General features: G+C 42.5%; 1 protein-coding gene and 3 non-coding genes across 9 annotated transcripts in view; all 4 read right to left on the bottom strand.

Annotated features, from left to right (window-relative positions):
• The window catches only part of TEX14 (testis expressed 14, intercellular bridge forming factor), a 115,092-nt gene that overhangs the window by 68,757 nt on the left and 22,465 nt on the right, over nucleotides 1-23,870 (bottom strand). For all 6 annotated transcript variants that reach the window (XR_015244042.1, XM_086686848.1, XM_086686847.1 and 3 more), the window contains exon 2: nucleotides 16,374-16,510. Coding sequence is in view for 5 of the 6 variants with exons in the window: in XM_086686848.1 (XP_086542974.1) it covers nucleotides 16,374-16,509 (136 nt within the window). In the remaining variant the exon portion in view is untranslated. The remainder of the gene's footprint in view (nucleotides 1-16,373; nucleotides 16,511-23,870) is intronic.
• LOC112855694 (small nucleolar RNA U3) lies at nucleotides 7,096-7,308 on the bottom strand. The gene has a single exon (XR_003223041.1). It is a non-coding gene; the product is annotated as a small nucleolar RNA U3 (small nucleolar RNA).
• LOC112855702 (small nucleolar RNA U3) lies at nucleotides 12,603-12,821 on the bottom strand. Its single transcript, XR_003223042.1, has one exon. It is a non-coding gene; the product is annotated as a small nucleolar RNA U3 (small nucleolar RNA).
• LOC112855795 (U1 spliceosomal RNA) lies at nucleotides 18,990-19,153 on the bottom strand. The gene has a single exon (XR_003223052.1). It is a non-coding gene; the product is annotated as a U1 spliceosomal RNA (small nuclear RNA).

Genomic DNA, 23,870 nt, shown 5'->3' with positions numbered 1-23,870 from the left:
TCGGTGATTTCCTAGGAGAAAACATTTATTCATTTACTCATTAATTCATTCATTCAACAAATATTTATTTCAGGCCAGTCCCACTGTAGCCATGTTGGGACTGATATAAAGGTGACCAAAGTAACCCCCCCAACAAGTGGCCAAAGGCAGCTTTCACAAAGACTGACTAAAAAGGTCAAAAGAACTGGGTTCAAGTGTTGAAGTCCTAATGACAACTTTTTTAGCCTGGGGTCTCCAGATGGGTCAGTGACCTAATTTCTGGGCCTCCTAGGAAGCAAGACCTGATATTATTTTTTTAACTTTTTTTATTTAATGTTTATGTATTTTTGAGAGAAACAGAGAATGAGAGAGAGAGCATGGGCAGGGAAAGGACAGAGAGAGAGAGAGGAAGATACAGAATCCAAAGCAGACCTCAGGCTCCGAGCTGTCAGCATACAGCCTAATGCAGGACCTGAACTCACGAACCCTGAGATCATGATCTGAGCTGAAGGCAGACGCTTAACCAACTGAGCCACCCAGGCGCCCCAAGACCTGATATTAATAACCATGTGTGCCAGGCACCATTCTAACTCGATCCTCACAACAGTACAATGGGAGGAAGATACTATTATCACTGTTTTATGGATTGAAAAAACAAGGTTTAGAGAGGTTCAGCAATTTTCCAGGGATCACAAAACAATCTGGCTCCAAAGTCCCTGCACTGCAACATATTGTCTTCCTCTCATCCTAATTCTCAGCCTTGCTGCTCAGTATTACAGAAGCCTTTAGTAACTAAACAATGCTGTCCATGGCGTTAAACACAAAGGGGAGAGAAAGTGTTAATTTCTGAGAGCAGGAAACCTCGACAGCTTTGGGTGGAAGTAGGATGATGGAGGGTAAAGGGAATGAGAGGATAAAACAAATAATGGGTGTATAGGAAGGATAGATATTTCACTCTACTCTGCAATAGTCCATGAACCAATATAAAATGGTGCCTGGGCTGAAATAGAGGAAAAAAACATGAAACTTCCTGTGAAGCCTGAAAAAAATTTAAAAATGAGAAAACATTCACAGTTGGAGAAGAGGTGGGAAAGTTGACACTTTCCTAAATGCAGTTAGGAGTATGAAGTGTTATAATGCTTGTGGAAAGCAATATGGCAATATCTATTAAATATCTATTAAAAGCTGGATCCAGAAATCCCATTTTGAATATTAAAAACCCATTATGTTGGGGCGCCTGGGTGGCTCAGTCGGTTGGGCGGCCAACTTCGGCTCAGGTCACGATCTCGCCAGGTCACGATCTCGCGGTCCGGGAGTTCGAGCCCCGCGTCAGGCTCTGGGCTGATGGCTCAGAGCCTGGAGCCTGTATCCGATTCTGTGTCTCCCTCTCTCTCTGCCCCTCCCCCGTTCATGCTCTGTCTCTCTCTGTCCCAAAAATAAATAAAAATGTTGGAAAAAAAAATGATAGTGTTTTAAGTGGAAACGTAAGATCTTAAAAAAATATATTTAATGGCCATGCTTAATTAACATAATACTGAATGCCAGCCAATCACAGCCTGCATCTTTAAAGCTGAGGAACATTCCCTTCTGTTAAAGCAGCCTCACCCACACCGAAAGCTAAAGGAAATGGTAGGCCTTGGCCTTTGTTAGTGAGAAGCAAGCTGTTTGGAGTGATCAGTAAATTTTAGCAGTTGCATGAAACAGCTGTCCTAAGAGTTTGACTTTCAAATACTGGTAAATTAGAGACAGGGCACTATGACTGTGGCAGGGAGGGGAACCAGGTGGCTGAGAACCAGTGCCGAAAAACAAAACCTTTTGGGTTTTGTGCCATATGTTTGCACTACCTATTCACACTTTTTGAGTACATGTGTATGTATTTTTTAAGTAAGCTCTATGCCCAGTGTGGGGCTTAAACTCATAACCCTGAGATCAAGAATTGCATGCTCTACTGACTGAGCCAGCCAGACACCTATGACCTCAAACTTTCTAACTGATTAAAGTTTTTTTCTCAAGTTTTTTTTTTTTTTTTTTAATTTTTATTTATTCTGAGATGGCAGGGAGGGGCAGAGAGAGAGGGAGAGACAGAGAATTCCAAGCAGGCTCCACGGGACAGTGCAGAGCCCTATGTGGGGCTCAAATGCACAAACTGTGAGACCATGACCTGAGCCGAAATCAAGAGTCAGGTGCTTAACTCAGTAGCCACAAAGGCTCCCCTAAGCTTTTCTTTCTAGCTTATCTCTTAACTCAGGCAAAGATCCTGCAGAAAAAGCATAACCTGTTGGGAACCAAAACTACTCCCTCAAGCAATAAGGACTTCCCTGAGCCAGCAAGACCCTACCTGGGATTAACTTCAAGACAATTATCGATTTAACCTTCACTGCCTACCTGCATGTGCCCACCCACCTTTACCCCACATTTTCCTTATATAAACCTGGAAGGATTTGGGACATTTTGGAGACAGTCTCACACACTAGCCTGCTGTCTTCCCGGTGTGGGCCTCACTGAAATAGATTCCTTTCTTGTTTCATCTCCATTCGCTTCTCTGCCTTTGGGTTTTGTCAGTGGAAAATGGCTAAGCTGGTCTATCTGGGAACCACAGACCCAGGTGCTCTTGCACCCCTTACACTCCTGGGCGCCAGCTACAATTTGAGTGCCAACTCTTGATAATACTAGCTACTATTTATTGAGGGCTTGCCAGGTACCAGGCATCGTTCTCAGTGCTTTGCATATTAGATAAATGGAATTAATTGTTAGTCATCCCAGTTTTATGGATGGAGAAACAGACACAGAAAGATTAGGTAACTTGCCAAAGGTCACACAGCTCTTAAATAGCAGAGGTTACCTTAACCATTATTCCACTTTTCTATGTGCTAAAGTACTATTCTAGGAATTGGATATACAGAGGTATGGAGGTGAGTAAAGGTCCCTACTCTCACACTGAGCTTATACTCTAGTGAGGGAGAGAGGATGTCAGATAATGAGGCATGCTGAGGATTTTTTAAGTGTTGAAACAGAGAGATTGGTGGCTACTTTAAATTTGGGTAGTCAAAGAAGCCTCTCTTTGGACGTTACATTTAAACAGGAAAAATAACTAATGCAAAGATTCAAAGAAGGGAACAAAGTGGTACGTTCCAGCAACTTGAGGGTAGCTAGAGAGCATACAGGTATGAGGGAGAGGGGAGGTTAGGCAGGGCCCAGATATCTGAAGGTTTTCTAGGCAAGGGCAAGGCCAGGGGAGTCTGGATTTTAAGTGTGACAGAAAGCCACTGAGAAGTTTAAAGCTGTGGGGACTAGTTCTGAGGCCACTGCCTCAGGTGTCTATTGGAGTCATCATCATGGCTTGCATTTGGAAGGAGAAACTTGACCTGTTCTGGAAGCTGAATCAATAGGACACATTGATGGACACACTGATGGGTGAAGGAAAAAAGGTTTCAAAGGTGACGAGTTGGTTTGTGCCTGGAACAACTTGGTGCTTGGTGCTGATAATAGGAAAGACTGGGGAAGAGACAGGGATTTCTCATTTCAGGGAGGGGCTTTTTTAGAATGGGGGGAGTATTCTACTCCACTTGCTTTATCTAATTTACCTTTACAAGAATCCCACGTATCGATGCTATTACTACTACATCTACCTAGGTTAGAGGGAAAGACTGAGGTTAAGAAACTTCCCAGGGCCTGGGTGGCTCAGTCAAGTGTCTGACTTCAGCTCAGGTGATATCTCACAGTTCATGAGTACTGCTGACAGTTCAGAGCCTAGAGCCTGTTTTGGATTCTGTGTCTCCCTCTCTCTCTCTGCCCCTCCCCTGCTCGCACTCTGTCTCTCTCAAAATTAAATAAACTAAAAAAAAAATCTTTAAAAAAATTTTTAAAAACTTCCCAAGAACCCACAGCTAGAAAATAACAAACCAAGGAGCCAACTCCAGAGCATATACTTCCCTCATAGCCCCCAACCTGTAAAGATGACCAAGAACTAATTTACGGCTCACAGTAAAAGCCTAGTCACTGTAGATCCCAAAGGAGAAAACCAAGGAGGAACTACATGGTACATAGCTAGAGTGGAAGAAAGAGAAATTAACTGTGATCTGGGGAGGTACTTCCTAAACCAGGAAGCAATCTCAAAGCTTCAACGCCAGGAAAAGAAAGGAGGTACACCCTCAGGAGGTGCTGTTTCTTTCTTTCTCTTCTTTTCTTTTTTAAAGTTTATTTTGAGAGAGAGAGAGAGAGAAGGACAGACAGAGAGAATGAGTGGGGGAGGGACAGAGAGAGAGGGAGGGAGAGAGAGAATCCCAAGCAGGCTCCAAACCTAACATGAAGCCTGACTTGGGCTCAATCCCACATATGAGATCACGACCTGAGCTAATATCAAGAGTCAGATGCTCAGGGGACCTGGGTGGCTCAGTCGGTTAAGTGTCCGACTTGGGCTCAGGTCATGATCTCGCGGTTTGTGGGTTAGAGCCCCGCACTGGGCTCTGTGCTGACAGCTGAGAGCCTGGAGTCTGCTTTGGATTCTGTGTCTCCTTCTCTCTGCCCCTCCCCCGCTTGTACTCTGTCTCTCAAAAATAAATAAATGTTACGGGGCGCCTGGGTGGCGCAGTCGGTTGAGCGTCCGACTTCAGCCAGGTCACGATCTCACGGTCCGTGAGTTCGAGCCCCGCGTCGGGCTCTGGGCTGATGGCTCAGAGCCTGGAGCCTGTTTCCGATTCTGTGTCTCCCTCTCTCTCTGCCCCTCCCTCGTTCATGCTCTGTCTCTCTCTGTCCCAAAAATAAATAAACGTTGAAAAAAAAAAAATTTAAAAAAAAATGTTAAAAAAAAAAAAAAAGAGCGAGAGAGATGCTCCACCAACTGAGCCACCCAGGCACCCCCTCTTTCTTTTTAATTTTATTTTTAAGTTATCTCTTTACCCATTGTACTCCACCAACTGAGCCAGCCAGGTGCCCCTCAGGAGGTACCTTTTCCACACCTGCACCCTGGAATGATTACTTCAGTCCTCCCTTTTTTTTTTTTTTTTTTTTTCTTTTTTAAGATTTTATTTTTAAGGGGCGCCTGGGTGGCTCAGTTGGTTGGGTGTCCAACTTTGGCTCAGGTCATGATCTCACAGTTCGTGAGTCTGAGCCCTGAGTCGGGCTCTGTGCTGACAGTTCAGAGCCTGGAACCTGCTTCAGATTCTGTGTTTCCTCTCTCTGCCCCTTTGCTGCACGCGCGCTCTTTCTCTCTCTCTCTCAAAAATAAATAAACATTAAAACAAAAATTTAAGATTTTATTTTTGAGTAATCTCTACACCCAAAGTGGGGCTTGAACTCACAATCCTGAGATCAAGTCTCATGTTCTACCGACTGAGCCAGCCAAATACCCTTCATTCCTTCTTTTTTCTCAACTCTATTCTCAACCCTCCTCATCAGCCTACCTCAGCAATGATTTTGCCTCACACTTGGCCTCTGGGCCAAGCTTGAAGCTTGCAGTTGAAAAACCCTCAGTGTGGTCTCACTACAGGGACAAACCACCTACACCTGCACTCCCCATCAACTCTGGCTGCCCACTGGGAGTGGCTCTGTCCTAAATCTCAATTTCTCCTGCTCTACCCAATCCTTCCATCTGCACTCAGACTTGTTCTCCTATCTTTAATTAAACCCCATCTATATCCCATATACCCCCACCCCCACCTCCCTCACTCCCCAACCCCCTCCCCCCTACCTGCCGCCCCCCTCACCACCCCCCTTCATCCCCCAGCTAAATGCACATCTACCTCTATACTCTCCATCACAGCTTGATTTTCTTCTGGGAGCTCTTTACACCCATTTAGTGGCAAGCCCTCCCACCCCTTCACTGATCAGCTCATCCCAAAACAGTTTCTCTATCACAAGACCAAGAAAGTCACCATTAAATGCCATGGATACCTTTCTAACTGCCTCTTAATCTCTCATCTGCTTTCTACACATTTCTCTGTCCGCACTCCCCTTCCTTGGCTTTGGTCAAGCACGGCTCATGTGGTTTCCCTTCTACCTGTCTGGCTGTCCCTTATGCCATTAATGTGTTAAAGGTCAGAAATCTCTCCTAAATGTGCCCTAAACTGAATTCTATCATCACTTCCCACCCCACTGCCCTACCTAATTCAGTTCTTCTTCCACTCTCCCCATCTTAACACAAGGAAACCATTTGCACAAGTCATAAATCCTGACAATTATCTTTTATTTTTTATTTTTTAAATGTTTATTTTTGAGAGAGGGGGTAGGGGGAGAGAAAGAGGGAAACAGAATCCAAAGCAGGCTCCAGGCTCTGAGCTACCAGCACCAAGGCCAACAACGCAGGGCTTGAACTCACAAACTGCGAGACCATAACCTGAGCCGAAGTCGGATGCTTTATTGACTGAGTCACCCAGGCGCCCCTGATAATTATCCTTAATAGCCCCTCTCACTCATACCTACATTGAACCAATCCCCCCAATTCTGCCAATATTACTCAAATATCTTTCAGATCTGAACAATTTATCTTTCTCCATCACCACCACCATCCTCCTTCCATGTTGATGAATGCAGAAGGTAGGTGCCTAACTTGGCCTCACATTTGCACCTCAACTCCTGCCGCTAATTGCCAACGCGGTGTTAGTGACTTTAAGCTACACAGGGCACTAAGTCATTCTTTTAATAGCATACTACTAACTTTAGGATGACAAGGAAAATTGAGTTCTCACAAAGGCTTAAGGCCAAATCTTTCCATTTAATCTAACACAATCACACACACACACACACACACAACTAGCGGTGCCTGGATGGCTCAGTCGCCTAGACATTCAACTTTGGCTCAGGTCTCGAGCTCAGAACTCACCCTTCCTGAATTCGAACCCCACCACGGGACCTGTGCGGGCAGTTCAAGCCTGCTTCGGATTCTACATCCGCCCACCCGCCTTAAAATATAAGTGAGCTGTTTAAAAAAACAAAAACAAACAAACAAAAAAAAACTTGAAAATAACAGGAAGGAGCGACTTCAGATAAAAATTAAACAACGTGATTGGAAATTTACAACTACAGTTACCAACTCAAAAAAAATAAAAACCTACCAAGAAGGCCCAAATACAAAAGTTAATAAATGTTGCATGTACTTAATCAACTACGCTAGTAGAAACCACTCAGACTGCATCCTTTCCCTCTTCCTTCTCCAAAGAGAAGAAGAACGATCATCAACGACAAAGGGTAGCTGCAAAAGCAACACCCAATATCAACTTCACGCTCAGGAAAGGACACTGCATTTCCTCCTCATGGTTTCGGGTACTCTACACGTTCAGAGAAACTTCTCTAGTAACAAACTATAGAAATGATCCCTGAAAGTATAGTCTTAGCTTCTGGCTGTCAACCTTTGCTTGGTCAATAGCAGCCGTCCACTTTACGCTGATGGCGACATTTTTCCACATTCCTCCTGCTTGAGAAATACCACATAAACATATTTCCAAAGTATTGTTTCATACGCCACCTTTAAAAAAAATTCTGAATACTCTTATGAGGCTTTTTCTTTAAGATGCTAAGCCTTTTAGTTTGTAATTAACCTATTACGGATTGACAGCCAATCAGAAGCTCTTGTCTTTCTGACTCTAAATTAAACACAAGCACTTCCGGACTAGTTGGAGACTAGATGCGCTTGGCGGCGCCAATTAATATTTGCATCTCAAGTACGACACGCAGCGTCTGTGGGTGGGATTTTTTTTTTAATTTTTTTTTATTTTTTAAGCCTCTAAGATCCGAAATTTCGAAAGCTAATAGGTAGGTTAATTTGACATTTTTACTTTGAGACGGGCTGCTGGTTACTCACTTGAGTGTGGACCTGAGGGGCACTTATCAGATTCACCTGGGTAGCTTTTCAAAACAATGTATCCAGGCCAGTCTTAAATGGGGAACGTATTAGTTTATTTTGAAAAACGTTTTTTTCCTCCCAATTTTTTTTTTTTTTAATTAGGAAAAAAGTAACGACTGTGGTGTGGTTACTTTGGGGACTTTAGGGAAGGAGAGGTCTGCTTTAATTAGTAATTTTGTATATTTTTGTATTGTTTGAATTTTTTTAAATCTTTTTTTTTTTTTTTAATTTTTTTTTTCAACGTTTATTTATTTTTGGGACAGAGAGAGACAGAGCATGAACGGGGGAGGGGCAGAGAGAGAGGGAGACACAGAATCGGAAACAGGCTCCAGGCTCTGAGCCATCAGCCCAGAGCCTGACGCGGGGCTCGAACCCACGGACCGCGAGATCGTGACCTGGCTGAAGTCGGACGCTTAACCGACTGCGCCACCCAGGCGCCCCTGAATTTTTTTAAATCTTAAATTGTATCACCTTTATTTCACATATCATCAGGTCTGTCTAGACAGATCACAGCCTATTTTTAGCTTTCTTCCCGGTGCAGCTCAGTATTAATAAACAAATCCACCTAAATAATTTTTTTTTTTTTTTTTTTAAGCAGGCTCCAGGTCTAGTGGGGAGCACAAATGCAGGGCTTGAACTCACCACACTGAGATCAAGACCTGAGCTCAGATCAAGAGTGGGACGCTTAACCAACTGAGCTACCCAACTGCCCCTTGTGGGACCCAAGAAATTTAACAAAAATCCCCTACCCCTGGACAAGCAGAGCAAGACTAACTCCATTTTGTGCTACACCCACCATCTCATGTATAACCCCCATATGACCTACTTATTGCTTAAGACACTCCCCCACCCTAGTCAAGCTGCTGAGCACACCCTTACTGGAAACCGGCTCATTTAGGAATGTGGAACCCCTAACCGCCAAAGAATGTAAATCCCGCCTTTTGCTCGCCAAACTTGCGCGCCAATTCTGACCAGAGTGATAGGCTAGTTCAAACAGTTACTATAGGGTAAATTGTAATTCAATTGGCCACCTGCGTGTGGACTGACATGAATGTGCAACCTTCTGTGTGTGTTACAATTTCATTGGCCACTGGCCCCCATAAAACTGCTACGCCTCTTAACCTAGGAGTCCAAGTCCCTGCTCCACTGTGTCGGGTATACTTGGGCCCAAGCTCGAGCTTGCAAATAAACCCTCATGCGTTTGCATCGGTATCGGCTCCTTGGTGGTCTCTCGGGTTCGAAATCAGGGGCATTACACCCCTCAACCTAAGTAAGTCTTAGATTTTTTTTTTTTAATGTTTATTTTTGAGAGAGAGAGAGACAGAGCATGAGTGGGGGAGCGGCAGAGAGAGAGGGAGACACAGAATCCAAAGTAGGCTCCAGGCTCCGAGCTGTCAGCACAGAGCTCAATGCGGGCTCGAACTCACAAACCGTGAGATGATGACCTGAGCTGACTGAGCCACCCAGGCACCCCTTAGATTTTTTTTTTTTTTTTAAATAAGTTGCCAGGTGAGTCTGACAGGTTACAAACCTCTACCCTTCCCCTCCAAAAAACCCAGACTTAAATGTGATTTCTTATTTGTTAAAAAAAGGAACAAAAACACAAAAACAAAAAACAAAAAAACCCTATCATTTCTCCACTACTTTACGATGTTCCAGACCTTCTACTAAACCCTTTTACATAGATCATCCGATTTAATCTTGGAAATAACCCTAAGAGTTTAAGGAAACAAACTTAAAATGTTAAGTGGCTCACCAAGGCCAGAAGGCTGTCTCCTGCTGCCTTCAGCACTGACATTGTACCTTTCTGTATCTTGTAAATCCTTATCTCTTTCCAGTAATTCACATGAGAGGCTCTTTGTGTTTTGCCTAAGACTAGAACTAGGTAAACTCAATAAACTGACCTAGCTAAAGTAAACCCATAAGGAGAGAAATAGGCAGAAGTACTGGGGGGTGGCATAGGGGGTGCAGAAGTTGCAAAGGGAAAAAAAGGGGGAATCCAGGTGCACTGAGGAGCAGTGACACATCATTTTTAGGCATTTCTTACAGATGCTAAGGAAGCAAATCACAGGGCTGTCATTCCTGAGAAAGGGTGGCTGGGAATGAACCACTGATGGGAGTTGGCTTCCTCGTCAGAAGTGCTACAAAAAGAAAAAGGCTAAGGATACAGGATATCCTGACCTGAAGGCCCTCTGGTCATTTCCTGACAGACAACAGCCATGTATTGTTTGCCCAGTGAACAGTACTGGGCAACTCTGTGACAGATCAAAAAGAAAATGACACCCCAAACTCCTGTCCTTCTCAAGAAGATTACTAACTAACGGCAGTTTGTCTTCAGTAGACTTAGCGAGTCATCAACTGGGTACTCAGACAAGGTAGGCCTCCCTGGAGGAAGCTGAGACTTCGTCCTGCATATCTCACACCCATGTGATACACACACACACACACACACACACACACACACACACACACACAGAAACACCCCACTTCTGAGTACAAGAGTGAGATAAAGGTAGTGGGGGGAGAAAAAGAAACATAACCTTTATAAAATGTTGAAATAAGGAATTGGACTAAATGACCTGCTTTGATAGTCCCTTCTAACTCTGATAATTTCAAAGTACTTTATTTATTATCTACAATACCTGTATGAGGGGTGTTATTGTTATTACTTCTGTTCTACAAAGAAATGGAGGCACACTGAACTTAAGAAACTTCTGTTTGCTGAGAGACAATGCCAGACCAGGTTTCAATCCAAGAGGTCTGACTCACATGCAGCACATAGCAGACACCAAACCCCAGCTGTAGATCTGCTTACCTGACATCTAGTTGACTGACATCTTGAATTGAATGTCTCAAAAGCACCTTGAACTCAACATGACTAAACTACTCGTCTGCTTCCTAAAACCAGGCCTCTTCCAGTTCCCTGCCTTGGTGATGGTATCACTGTCTACCCCACCAGGAGCACAAACCAGAAAACAAGGGTCATCTCTGACAGCTTCCTTCACACCAACCTGTCATAAGGCTGATGATTTATCCCCCAAATACCTCTCAGATTCCTCCACTTTTCTTCACCACTACCACCTCCCTGGCTGGTCAAGTGATCATCTTTCAGATGGACAGAGCTTAGCCTATACTCACCATTGCCCTTCTCTATCTAATCCATTCCCCAAGCAGAGACCAAGTTCCCTTTCAAACTTTTTTTTTTTTTTTTTTACATTTTTTTAAGTTGGGGTGCCTAGGTGGCTCGGTTGTTCAAGCATCGGACTTCGGCTCAGCTCATGACTCAGGGTTCATGAGTTTGAGCCCCACCATCAGGCTCCATGCTGATGGTGCAGAGCCTGCTTGGGATTCTCTCTCCCTTTCTTTCTGCCCCTTCCGAGCTCTTTCTCCCTCTCTCTCAAAATAAATAAATAACTTAAAAAAAAAAAAAAAAGTAAAGTTTATTTTGAGAGAGAGAGCAGGAGTGAGGGAAGGGCAGAGAGAGAGGAGAGGGAAAGAATCCCAAGCAGGCTCTGTGCAGGGCTCGAACTCACAAACTGCCAGATCATTTTAAAGTTTTATTTATTTATTTTCTACATTCCACATGGGGCTCGAACTTGAGACTCTGAGATCAAGAGTCACCTGCTCCTCCAACTGAGCCAGCCAGGTGCCCCAGGAAGGGTTGTTTTTTTCTTACTTTACTTAAAAAAAAAAGTTTACTTATTTGGGGAGAGAGAGAACAAGCAGAACAGGCAGAGAAAGGGAGAAAGAGAATCCCAATCAGGGCTCCTCATTCAGCGTGGAACCTGGTGGGGGGATGGGGGGTGGGGCTGGAACTCACAAACCGCAAGATCATGACCCGAGCCAAAATCAAGCCATCAAAGCGCCCTTAACAGAGTAGATCTTAAAAGTGCTCATCATGGGGTACCTGGCTGGCCCTGGGTAGAGCGGGTACAGTATGTGCCTCTTGATCCTTCAGTGTCCTGAGTCTGAGCCCCACCTTGGGCATAGAGATTACTTAAAATCTTTAAAAAAAATGCTCACCACAAGAAAAATTTCTGTATGTATAAGTGACAGATGTTAAACACTGTGGTTATCATTTTGCAATATAGGCAAATGCACAATCACGTTGTATAGAAACAAACGTTCATGTCAATTATAACAAATCTTTAAAAAATACTCTTGAAAACTAAAACACACAAAGGATTTAATACAAAATTTAGTAATGAAAACCAAAAGACCCAGAAAGTAACACAAACTAAGAAAATTAAAAGTTGGTGGGGCACCTGGGTGGCGCAGTCGGTTAAGCGTCCGACTTCAGCCAGGTCACGATCTCGCGGTCCGTGAGTTCGAGCCCCGCGTCAGGCTCTGGGCTGATGGCTCAGAGCCTGGAGCCTGTTTCCGATTCTGTGTCTCCCTCTCTCTCTGCCCCTCCCCCGTTCATGCTCTGTCTCTCTCTGTCCCAAAAATAAATAAACGTTGAAAAAAAAAAAAAATTAAAAGCCGGGTACTCCCGAAATTAGTTTGTAAGGCTTAATACCTACCTCAAGAAAGTTGTAAGACCAGTGCGGCAAAAGTGTAGAAAAACAAATACAAAGTACAACCATACATAGAAACAAATAAACGCCCTCTAAAAACACATACCATACATGTGTTAAAAAAAATAAATAAGAAAAGGCCCAAGCCTAAAAAGCTCTATGCAACCGCTAGGTCAGTTACCAACAACCACACCTAGACACACAACAGTTGACTTCTTGGAACAAGACAGCAAAATTCACTCCTAAACATACTTAACCAATAAGGAACCACTCAGACAGTATCCTTTCCCTCTTTCTCTCCTTAAAAAAAAGAAGAGAAGAACGATCATCAACGACAAAAGGCAGCTGTAAAAGCAACACCCAGAGTCAACCTCACGCTCAGGAAAGGACACTACACCTCCTCCTCGTGGTTCCGAGTACTCTACACATTCAGAGAAACTTCTCTAGTAGCGAACTATAGAAATGATCCCTGAAAGTATAGTCTCACCCTCAAGTCCGCTACCTCTTGCAGGTCTACGATAGTCACATACTTTCTAGTCATGGCGACATTTTTGTCAATTCATTTGCCTATTTAAATACGTCTTATTTTCTATTTCATAACGATTCAGGCAAATGACAAAGTTCAAAATACCAGTTTTTGCCTGGAAATCTTCCAGAAACACTTAAAACAGTAACAAGCCTTATTAACATGCGGCTTCCTAGCAGCCAATCACACGCTGCATGCTGCCGACTCCAGCCCAGAGGGAACTGTATTACCCCGCCCACCGCACTAGGCACCAAATGGGTCCCAGTCAGGTCGCGCCGCCCCACTACAGGCTAAGAAAACGGTGTTTAGGCCACTGGTTAGCGTTGCACTGCCTCTTGCTTGCTACAGTCCCGCTGACTTGAGGAGGCCAGGTTTCCTTTGACTCGAAAGAGAGAAGAGGGGGGAAGAGGCAGCGAGGAGATAGAAGCAGAATTAAGAACCAGTGTACACTTCTACTACCACATAATAGTAATCATAACCATGATGATTTATTGAATGCCTACTTGATGACAGGCACTTTAATCCGTTGTTTCATTTCATCCTCTAAACAACTGAAGAAAGGTGTCATTATTTTCTCTTTCTTACAGATGCAGGCTATAACATCAGTTACACAGCTGGGGGAATGAACCACTGTTGTTGGAACCTAGGTATGTCTGGTACTAAATTAAGTCTGGATTCTTTCCTTCTGGTAAGCCATAGTGGTCTCCCTCAGGAAGTCTAGTCTCCAATCAAATCAATTTCTCTAATAAAGCACTGAGTACATCGTCCCTCAAAGTAGTTCAGTAGTGAATGATTTGTATTCCTGATTTGTATGTAAATCTCAGAAACAGCCTACCCATTTACTGTGGCAAAAGTTACTCCCAGTTTCTCCTCAAAGAACACACCTTATATACGAATGTGTGTTAACTGTTTTTATTACTTAACTCTGTTGTAAAAATGCTTCTGCCCCGTATCTTCCAGGATGCTAGGAAGCACAGTGCCATGTGGCCATGCCCATGGCTTTCTTAATGAACCACATTTTTCAGTTGCTTCATACTAATATGACTAATATGACCATCAGGTTTATCTCATCTAACCACTTCTTTTTTTTCAACGTTTTATTTTTATTTTTGGGACAGAGAGAGACAGAGCATGAACGGGGGAGGGGCAGAGAGAGAGAGGGAGACACAGAATCTGAAGCAGGCTCCAGGCTTTGAGCCATCAGCCCAGAGCCTGACGCGGGGCTCGAACTCACGGACCGCGAGATCGTGACCTGGCTAAAGTCGGACGCTTAACCGACTGCACCACCCAGGCGCCCCTCATCTAACCACTTCTAACAGAATGCTCTGTAGTGTAGCTAATCCAACTGCTGGCTTCTCATGCTTACCCAACCATCAAGAGCAGCTCCAGGAAGGAGGCAGATGACAATCCTCCTGACCCCTAAATTCCAGGTCACATGCCAGGTTCTCTTCACACCACCTTGGTGACAGCTGGTGTGGGCTGACGTCTAAACTGTTCAGGAGGCTGAGACAAAGGCTCCCAGCTATCCTGCTTTCAAGTGCTACAGTTCTCTGCATGAGATTCACCTGAAGGGCCTCTTACTGGCTTGAAGCTGGGAAGGAGGGGAAAAAACCACAGTTTTCTATTCCTATGAATGCCTTTTAGGGAATCTTTTCCACTGATACCCCACCACTACCCCACTGCCTTCTCCTAGATAGGCCCGAGGTGGGTGATGGAATTTAAGGTCCAAGGACTATTTTGGCTATCTCCTAAGAAGCCCTGCTTGAGACTGTGGAGGAACTTGTCACCCCTTGTTCTCTACTCTGAGGCTTTAGATCAAATTCCCAGACACAGATGAAGTCCTGTTTCATATCCAGTTATACCTGTCAACCCCATCTCCTGCTGTAGTGTCATGAATTTGAAGATGCAGGACATTCAGATGTCTAAGATATAATAAATGTTCTAATATTCTGCTTCCCACACTGGAGAGTGTGGATAGACAGACACTAGGAGTCATAGCATACCTATCCTAAACATCCATTTTTATGTTAACAAACACATGAACGTGTTATGGAATAAAATGCAAAATTTTGACGGGGAAAACCAACAGGACCCTTCAAATAAATTATTGAATTCACTGTCAGCTATGTCATCTGTAGACTCCAGGGCTGATACATGGAAATATTTGAGAACCTTCTGGGTGAATTATTTTGTGGGATAGTTGGATCCTGCAAAAATTGGGAGTTACCTTTCTGGAAGTCCTCAGGAATGCCGTTAAAGCAAATAGGAGAAACATTGCAGGGAAATTAGGTCATCCTGACTGTCTCACAAACCAGCTGAGAGAACCTTCATAAACCTCTCCCTTTATACTAAGTAGGGAGAGGGGGGAATTCAGCAGGACTTCTAGTTACTCTAAAAAAAGCAGGTCTGGATCTGTAGATAGAGGACAAATACCAGCAGTGGTTTTGTCCATGTATGGTTTAGTGTGTGTTTGTTCTTTTGAAGATTGCCTGAGCTACATCTGCTATTTCCATCTCCCTTGTAGGCAGAGCTGCCTATAGCATCCAGCAAAACAAACAAACAAACAAACAAAAAACTCTGGAAACCAAAAGCACCAAGAGCCTTGGAGGAGCAAAGGGGGAAGAGAACTGTGAAAGCCGGTCTCCTCACTCCACCACAGGCTTCAGAAGACTCCATCAGATGGTGTAGATTAAAGAAAAGTTGGGGCACCTAGGTGGCTCAGTCGGTTTGGTGTCCAACTTTGGCTCAGGTCATGATCTCTCTGTCCATGAGTTCGAGCCCTGCATTGGGCTCTGTGCTGACAGCTCAGAACCTGAAGCCCACTTCTGATTCTGTGTCTCCCTTTCTCTCTGCCTCTCCCCCACTCGTACTCTGTCTCTCTGTCCCTCAAAAAAATAAATAAACGTTAAAAAAAAATTTTTTTTAAGAAGAAGAAAAGTTAATCAGGTAGAATTAAAAGTGGGTGTGTTGTGTGTGGCAATAGCTTAAAAAATACAAAATAAATAAATAAACAAACAAACTTTATTGAAAAAAAAAAAAGTGGGTGGCTGGGGCCTGAGGAGAAATCTTAGGAGTCTAATAGTTGGAAGACTTATGGTTCCCTAGTACAAAACAAAACAGTCTCCAAAAACAATTTGAAACCTCTACTGAGCAATATGATTGCACTGGTAGAGAACATCTCATCTCTAAATTTAACTTTCTATTTCTCCAAGAACTCCGAGTTTTATGATTTTCCTTCCAACACTGTTCAGAAATGTGGACCAAGGCACCTGGGTGGCTCAGTCGGTTAAGCATCCAACTTTGGCTCAGATCATGATCTCACTGTGAATTTGAGCTCCGATCAGACTCTGCTATCAGCGCAGAGACCCCTTCAGATCCTCTGTCCCTCTCTTTCTCTACCTTTCCCCCAGCTCCTGCTGTCTCTCTCAAAAATAAACAAAAAAAAAAAAAAAAAAAAAAAAAAAAGAGAGAGAGAGAGAGAAATGTGCTGCAATTTCAGTACAGTGCTTACCTTTCTTAAGAATCTTCTTCACTTTCACATAGTTCCCTTGTTTGACATACTCATGAAGCTGAGCTTCCAAGGAGTCATTTCTTAAGGAACCAAGTTGAACAGGACAGGGGACTGGAAGATGAACAACCCTAGACATCCTGTTTCAAAAGAAAGCAACATGCTATTTTAACTGAATCAGAAATGCAAGCACGCAACTTAGATTCTTTCACATTTCTTTCACTTTTTGTCCACTTTCATTTATAATTAACAGGATTAGGGAAACAATTACTGAAACCCTACAAGATTAATTTTATTCTCAGTATTACTGGTGAAATTGAAAAACAATATATTTAGCACTAATTCCCAGAACTAAAAAGTGATGACTCCTAGGAAGTAAAATTAGAAATATATATGTTTGTTGTATCATTAACTAAGAGCCTATTAACTTTGAAAGGTTAGTACACAAATGCAGTTACTGTGTGGGGATGTAGAGAGTATACTGTAGTGGGTTAAGTTCACAGTTCAGACTCCGAAGCTCTGGTCCTGGCCCTGTCACCTCCTTAACTGTAACCTTGAAGAAATTATTTAACCCTGATAGGCCTCAACTTCTTCATCTGTAAATGGAGATAATAATAACCAGAGGGTTGCTGAGAGGTTTAAATGAGCTAATATGTGTAAAGTGCTTAGAAATGTGCCTGGCACCAAGCTAGCTCTGTGTAGTTGTTAGCTGTTAGTATGCACAATAAGATCCGTGCAGAGAAATTATAAGTTTCCATGTGTTGCAACCACACCTGACCATCATATACAATCAAGTTTGTGGTATACCTACCATGTGTCTCAAACGTGACAGGTACTGTGTAAGACACCTAAAATTGGATCTCTGCCATCACAAATGCTTGGTCTAGCAGGGGCCAGACAAGAGGTATCATGTTGATGCTCCATGGACAGTGGATTAGAGAGGGAATCCGCAACTACATGAGTTGACAACATGCACATCAGGGGCATAACTGTTTCTTGTATGGAGAGACATAGAGGGTGTAAAAGAGGTAAAGCAAAAGAAAAAGCCAAGAAGGCTAACACATTCAGTAGGTTTTCACCATACAGGAAGCTTATCTAAGAATTTCTTTCCTTTTTAAGGGTGAATAATATTCCACTGTGTGTATATACAATGTTTTGCTTATTTATCCATCAATGGACATTTGGGTCGATTCTACTGTTGGCTATTGTAAATAACGCTGCTATGAACATGGGTGTACAAATCTCTCTTCAAATCCCATTTTCAATTCTTTTTCTTTTAACTCTAAACTTATTTTTCTAGTAATCTCTACACTCACTGTGGGGCTCAAACTCATGACCCCAAAATCAAAAGTCGCATGCTCTTCTGAGCCAGCCAGGCACCCCTGTTTTCAATTCTTTTGGGTATATACCAAAGAAGTGGGATGGCTAGATCACGTGGTAACTCTATGTTTAATTTTCTGAGGAACTGTTTTCTATACTGGCTATACCATTTTACATTCTCACCACAGTTATACAAGGGGTCTGGTTTTTCCAGATCCTCATCAATAGGTGTTATTTCCTGTTTTGTTTTGTTTTTTTTTCCTTTTCTTTAGTAGCCATCTTTTTTTTTTTTTTTTTTTTAAAGTAGGCTCCACACTGGGGAGCCCAACATGGGGCTTGAACTCATGACCCTGATCAAGACCCGAGCTCGGGGCACCTGGGTGGCTCAGTCGGTTAAGCGTCTGACCGGCTCAGGTTACGATCTCACGGTTCATGGGTTTGAGCCCTGCATCAGGCTCTGTGCTGACAGCTCAGAGCCCCAAGCCTGCTTTAGATTGTGTCTCCCTCTCTCTGCCTCTCCCCTGTTCGTGCTCTCTCTCTCTCAAGAATAAATAAAAAACATTAAAAACAAAACAAACAACAACAACAACAAAGACCTGAGGTGAGATCAAGAGTTGAATGCTTAACCCACTGAGCCAACCAGGTGCCGCTTAATAATAGTCATCTTAATGGTTTTTATCTCTCTAAAGTTATTTTTTATATAATTGCATTTACACAAATACATGACTACATTCTTAACATAATAAGTTCAAATAAAACATAAGTAAAAACCCTGAGACCCACTTCAGTGTCACAGGATTATTTTTTCTTAAAACTCCAGAACACATACATCCCTTGAGAACTGAAGCATGGATTGACATTCATTCCCTTAGTATTTCTAGTCTTCCTTTTTTTCCAGTAACCACCAGAGCTTACTGTCAAAAAATAGTCTCTAGGAAGGAGTGGACCTTAAAGCCTATACAAGGTGTGGAATCAGCACTGCAGGAGCAAGGTAAGACAGCTTTTATCCAGCTCTTTAACCTTGCTGTCCACGTTCCTCTGCAGAACAATTAACATCCCAACACTAGAACACTAATCACTGAAATTTGCATGCGTGAATGAACAGGATAAAACTTATTTCAGGCATCTTTTTGTACCGTGTCATTTCCATAATATCATGACCTGAAATGGAAACCTAAACTACTGACTTAACCCAGATACTCCTAAAACTTACATGTAACACACACCACCAAGCCATACACAGCAGGCAAGAAAGAGAAACTATAGCCCAGATGACAATTCTGCTTTTAGGACTTTTGCCAGGGGAAAGCGCGAACGCAGTCCCCCACTACCACAAATTATGCAGTCGAGTTTCCCACATTTGGGGAAATCGCAGGGGTCAGCACACCCGGAGTGCAATGGGTGAGCCTCGCCCTGGGAAAACCACCTTCATGATCATGGTATCTCCCCTGCCAGGTAAGTATGAATTCTGACACTTGCCTGGTACTTCACCCTCGTCCTCAACACACTATACAGTCATGGTCAATTATATTCCAAGTTCTTCAGGCCCTTGGTTCGAAACTATGGCATTATTCACATGACACTGACCAGAACACACCAGTGGATATTTAGTGGAAACTCTGCCTCGTGAAAAATGAGCTCCAACACGCAGTCACCTCACCCTTCATCTCCATATGCCCGCCTCTTGTCACTTGTCGTCACTATTGACGTCACTCCACTTGTTAGAGAAACGGAAAAATTCATTTTAGCTATTCCTCGAAACGATTCAAAAGACTGTCACCCACGGGTGTAGCTGGTTAGATTTTAAAATCCTTGCCTTCCCAACCGCGTACGCAAAGGTTCCGGCCTTGCATCTGTCACGAGTCTAAATTCTGTGCTGCAGGACAGAGCAGTTTGGGAGGCAGTGACTTGCCACCGGGAGGGAAAATAGCACGGTCTGTTACGCTGGTCTGAATTGCTGTTCCACTGAGGGCCTAGGTCATACTCCCAGTCTCCCTCAGCCTCCATTTCCCAAAATTGTAAAGAAATAATACTGCCTGCCTACCTTTACCTCACAAGGTTTCTGTGAGGACGGAATAAGAGAATACATGTGAAATGCAGCCTCAAGCCTCTCCACCTCCACCCCGGCCACATTCCAGGGTTAGGTGCCCTGTGTAGTTGGGGACCCAAAGATGGCTTCGCCATGATTTGAGCCTGCAATTTTCCACACAAAGAGAAAAAGCAACCAGCCTGGATTTGATAACAAACCAAGTGTGCCTCCTTCTTTTTAGAGAACAAAAATAAATAGCACATTAGGTTATCCTTTCTGCCCCTGCTGACCAGGTGCTCTGGGCAAAACCATCGTGTTTGCAACAACTGTAGTATTGAAGGCTTTCATGGTGTAGAGAGGCAAAACTTTACCTCTGCCCTGTTAGCGTCTCTGGCTGGGCCTGAGAATTAGATTGGCATAGACAGGTCAGCAGGATTAAGGCATTAGAAATTTAACAGAAATTTACCTGACACAGAAGTTCTTATAAGGAAATAAAGAAATGGCAAAACTAAATGCTTTCATATTAGATTGAACAAGGAGAGGCAATTGTGCAAAAGTAACATAAATGAGGAGGTTATAGATAGACACGAATTCTTTTTAACAAGGTTTGTACAAAATTCTCTCAGGTCTGACTCCCCTTTTCTGAGAACATTTCTTATCCCCTGGTATAGGGAAGACATCTTTTACATGGGAGTTTTATTTCCTGATCTCAGGAAGAAAAGGGTAGGTCAAGACCCTCTTCTTATATGCTGTTTTTCAAGTGCTTTTAGCTCAAAAGAATCCTTATGCCAAGGTGGGCATATTTGGGGGTGGCATATTCTGCTACCCTTCATTTTTTTTTAAGTAGTCTCTATGCCCAACGTGCAACTTGAATTCACAACTCCGAAAGCAACAGTTGCATGCTCTACCAACTGAGCTAGCCAGGAACCCCAGTACGTGTGATTTTTTTTTAAAACAGCTTTGCTTTGGGGCACCTGGGTGGCTCAGTTCATTAAGCAGCCAACTCTTGATTTCGGCTCAGGTCATGATCTGACAGTCTGAGCCCTGCATGGGGCTCTGCTCTGACTGTGGGAGCCTGCTTGGAATTCTCTGTCTCCCTTTCTCTCTCCCCCTCCCCGTCTTGTGCACAGGCACAAGCACTTGCTCAAAAACAAACATTAAAAAAAATAAGTAAAAAGCTTTCCTTTGTTTAAAATTTTTGAGGGCATTAAAAAAAATTTCTTTTAATGTTTATTTATTTTTGAGAGAGAGACAGAGCGTGAGTGGGGGAGAGGCAGACACAGAATCCAATTCTCTGAGCTGTCAGCACAGAGCCCGATACAGGGCTTGACCTTACAAACCGCAAGACCATGACCTGAGCCGAAGTCAGATGCTTAACCAACTGAGCCACCCAGGCACCCTGAGGGTATTTTAAACTATTACAATTGTGATAAATGTCCCTTGTAGATAATTTGGAAAAGGCAGAAAAGTGTTATTAAATTTTATTTATTTATTTACTTATTTAGAGGCAGAGAGAGAGACAGACAGACTGCTTGAACAGGCAAAGGGCAAAGAGACGGAGAGAATCCCAAGTAGGCCCTGCGCTGTCTGCGCAGAGCCGGATGAGGGTTGTGATCTCAGGAACCGTGAGATCATGACCTGAGCCAAAATAAAGAGTCAGACACTTAATTGACTGAGCCACCCAGGCACCCCAAAGGCAGAAAAGTGTTTTTAAAAAATTAAACCACAGGGAGCAAGGGCTCCATTATTTCCCATGACATCTGGGGCTCCTTCTTAGCCCAGGTCTGCGTGTCTCCAGGGGAGACCTCTACCAGGGTGGTCCACTGGTCTGACCATCTCCCACAGACAAGAAATGAGTGATTCCTGGAGTTACATGATCCCCCTCCAGCCTGGTTTACATAGCCCCCCCTTTTTTTTTTTTTTTTTTTTAGAAATGCAAAATCTATTCTACTCAGGCTTTGGGACTTTTTTCCTTGTTCACACTCAGTTAATTAAACGTGTTGCTGGCAGCATGCTCCTGAACTCCATGCCATTCCTGTAGCCTGCGTTCGTGATGATCCCCCTTGCCCTATGGTTTGAATTCGATGCCACGGATTGTAGGCCAAATTTTAAAACTGTGTTTCAAAATACCTTCGCCGTGTCCTTTAATTGGATTGAAAGTACTTTTACCACATGGAGAAATATATTTTTAATTTGTGATGCTTTTCTACAATGTCCACTATTGGTGAGTTTAATGTGTTTCCAACACTTAGGGAGACTATAATGAAAGCTGATGAATTTTCTTTTCTGTCCAAATAAAAGAAAAAAGTCTATTTAGATGCTGGAGGAGGAGAAAAAAAAAAAAAAAAGGCTGGCTCAGTCAGTTAGGCGTCCAAACCGATCAGGTCAGATCAGATCAGGTCAGGTCAGATCAGGTCATGATCAGATCAGGTCATGATCTCGTGGTTTATGAGTTTGAGCCCCGTTTGGGGCTCTGTGCTGACAGCTGAGAGCCTGGAAGCTGCTTCAGATTCTGTCTCCCTCTCTCTCCGACCCTCCCCCACTTGCACTCTGTCTCTCTCTCTCTCAAAAATAAACATTAAATTTTAAAAACCCACAATTACACTACAAAATTATTACTGTTAACACTTTGATATTAAACATGGTTAATTTCAATATAAATATATATTTTAATAGGATTATACTTCATGTGCTGCTTTATGTTTTCCATTCCTTTTGCTGTATATACTGGGTCACAGATAACTGTATAATCAGTATTCTATTGCTTCTAGTTTATTGCCACTGTTCATATATATATGAACAGCATTGTAGATATATCTTTGTAAGTAATTAATGATGATTTTTGAGGTAATTTTAATTTTATTTGTTTACTTATTTAATTAAATAAATTTTTACGTATACTGCATACCCAAAGTGGAGCTCAAAAACACGACCCTGAGATCAAGAGTCACATATGCTACCAACTGAGCCAGCCAGGCGTACCCCTTGGGGTAATTTTTAATAGTTTTTTTCCCTGTTATTTTACAGTCATCTTAAGAAGTGCCTTAAATTATTGGGGGTGGGTGTGGGGAGAAGAGGTGACATGTGATAAATATTTTCAAGTTCTTTAGAAACAACTTTTCTTTTATCTTTCAAAGTCTAGATCTCTAATTTCAGGGTTCATAGCTAATTATAAAACTAACTTCAAGTTTGTTAAGAATGAGAAGAAAGCCTAAATTATATAATGTTGCATGCCATAAAAGCAGCATACGAAATTGAATATATAATATGATTAAAACTATTTCTGGGACACCTGGGTGGCTCAGTCAGTTAAGCATCTGAGTCTTGATTTTGGCTCAGGTCATAATCTCACTGTTTGTGAGTTCAAGTCCCCTTGTTGGGCTTCATGCTAACAGTGCAGAGTCTGCTTGGGATTCTCTCTCCTCTGTCTCTCTCTCAAAAAAAAAAAAAAAAAAAGCTATTTCTAAAGCTATTTCTAACTTTAAGAGACTTAAGGGAAATACACCAAAATGCAAACTAATATAATTATGTTATTAGTGTCATCAAAGAACTATGGACTAATATTTTTTCCCCTAAATATTCTGTGACATGACTGTAATATTACTTACAGCAAAATAAATAAATAAATAAATAAATAACCCTAATTATATACATCTCATGCCAAAAAATGCTCATACTTTTTGACCCAGAAATTTCTTTTAATTTACCTGAAGGAAGTAATTCTAGAGAAAGACAATGTCCTATGTACAAAGGTATTCATCATAGATTTATTTACCATTGCAAAAACCAAAGTAGCCCAAAAACCTTTGACATCAAAACAATAGGGGAAATATTAAAAAAATGTAATAGTAAATAATAACAATTAACAACATGAAAAAATTATATAAAAGGTTAGGAGGAAACAGAATATGAAATGGTATGTATACCATGACCACAATTTTGTAAAAATGTGTATCCTTAATGAAAATTACTGAAAGGAAATGCAAAAGACATAAATTTTATTAGTTGTGAAATACAGGTTACAGAATTTCAATAATATTGTTAGACTGTTTTTTCTTCATAATAAGGAGATTATGAATAATAAGGAAATACCAGGGGTGCCTGGGTGGCTCAGTCCATTAAGCATCAGGTCATGATTTTGGCTCAGGTCA

The sequence above is a fragment of the Puma concolor genome, chromosome E1 (assembly GCF_028749965.1).
Source record: "Puma concolor isolate L17-30 chromosome E1, mPumCon1.1.hap2, whole genome shotgun sequence".
Taxonomy (NCBI): Eukaryota; Metazoa; Chordata; class Mammalia; order Carnivora; family Felidae; genus Puma; species Puma concolor.
The sequence above is the reverse complement of the archived record's forward strand: the minus strand, read 5'-3'. Positions and strand labels throughout refer to the sequence as shown.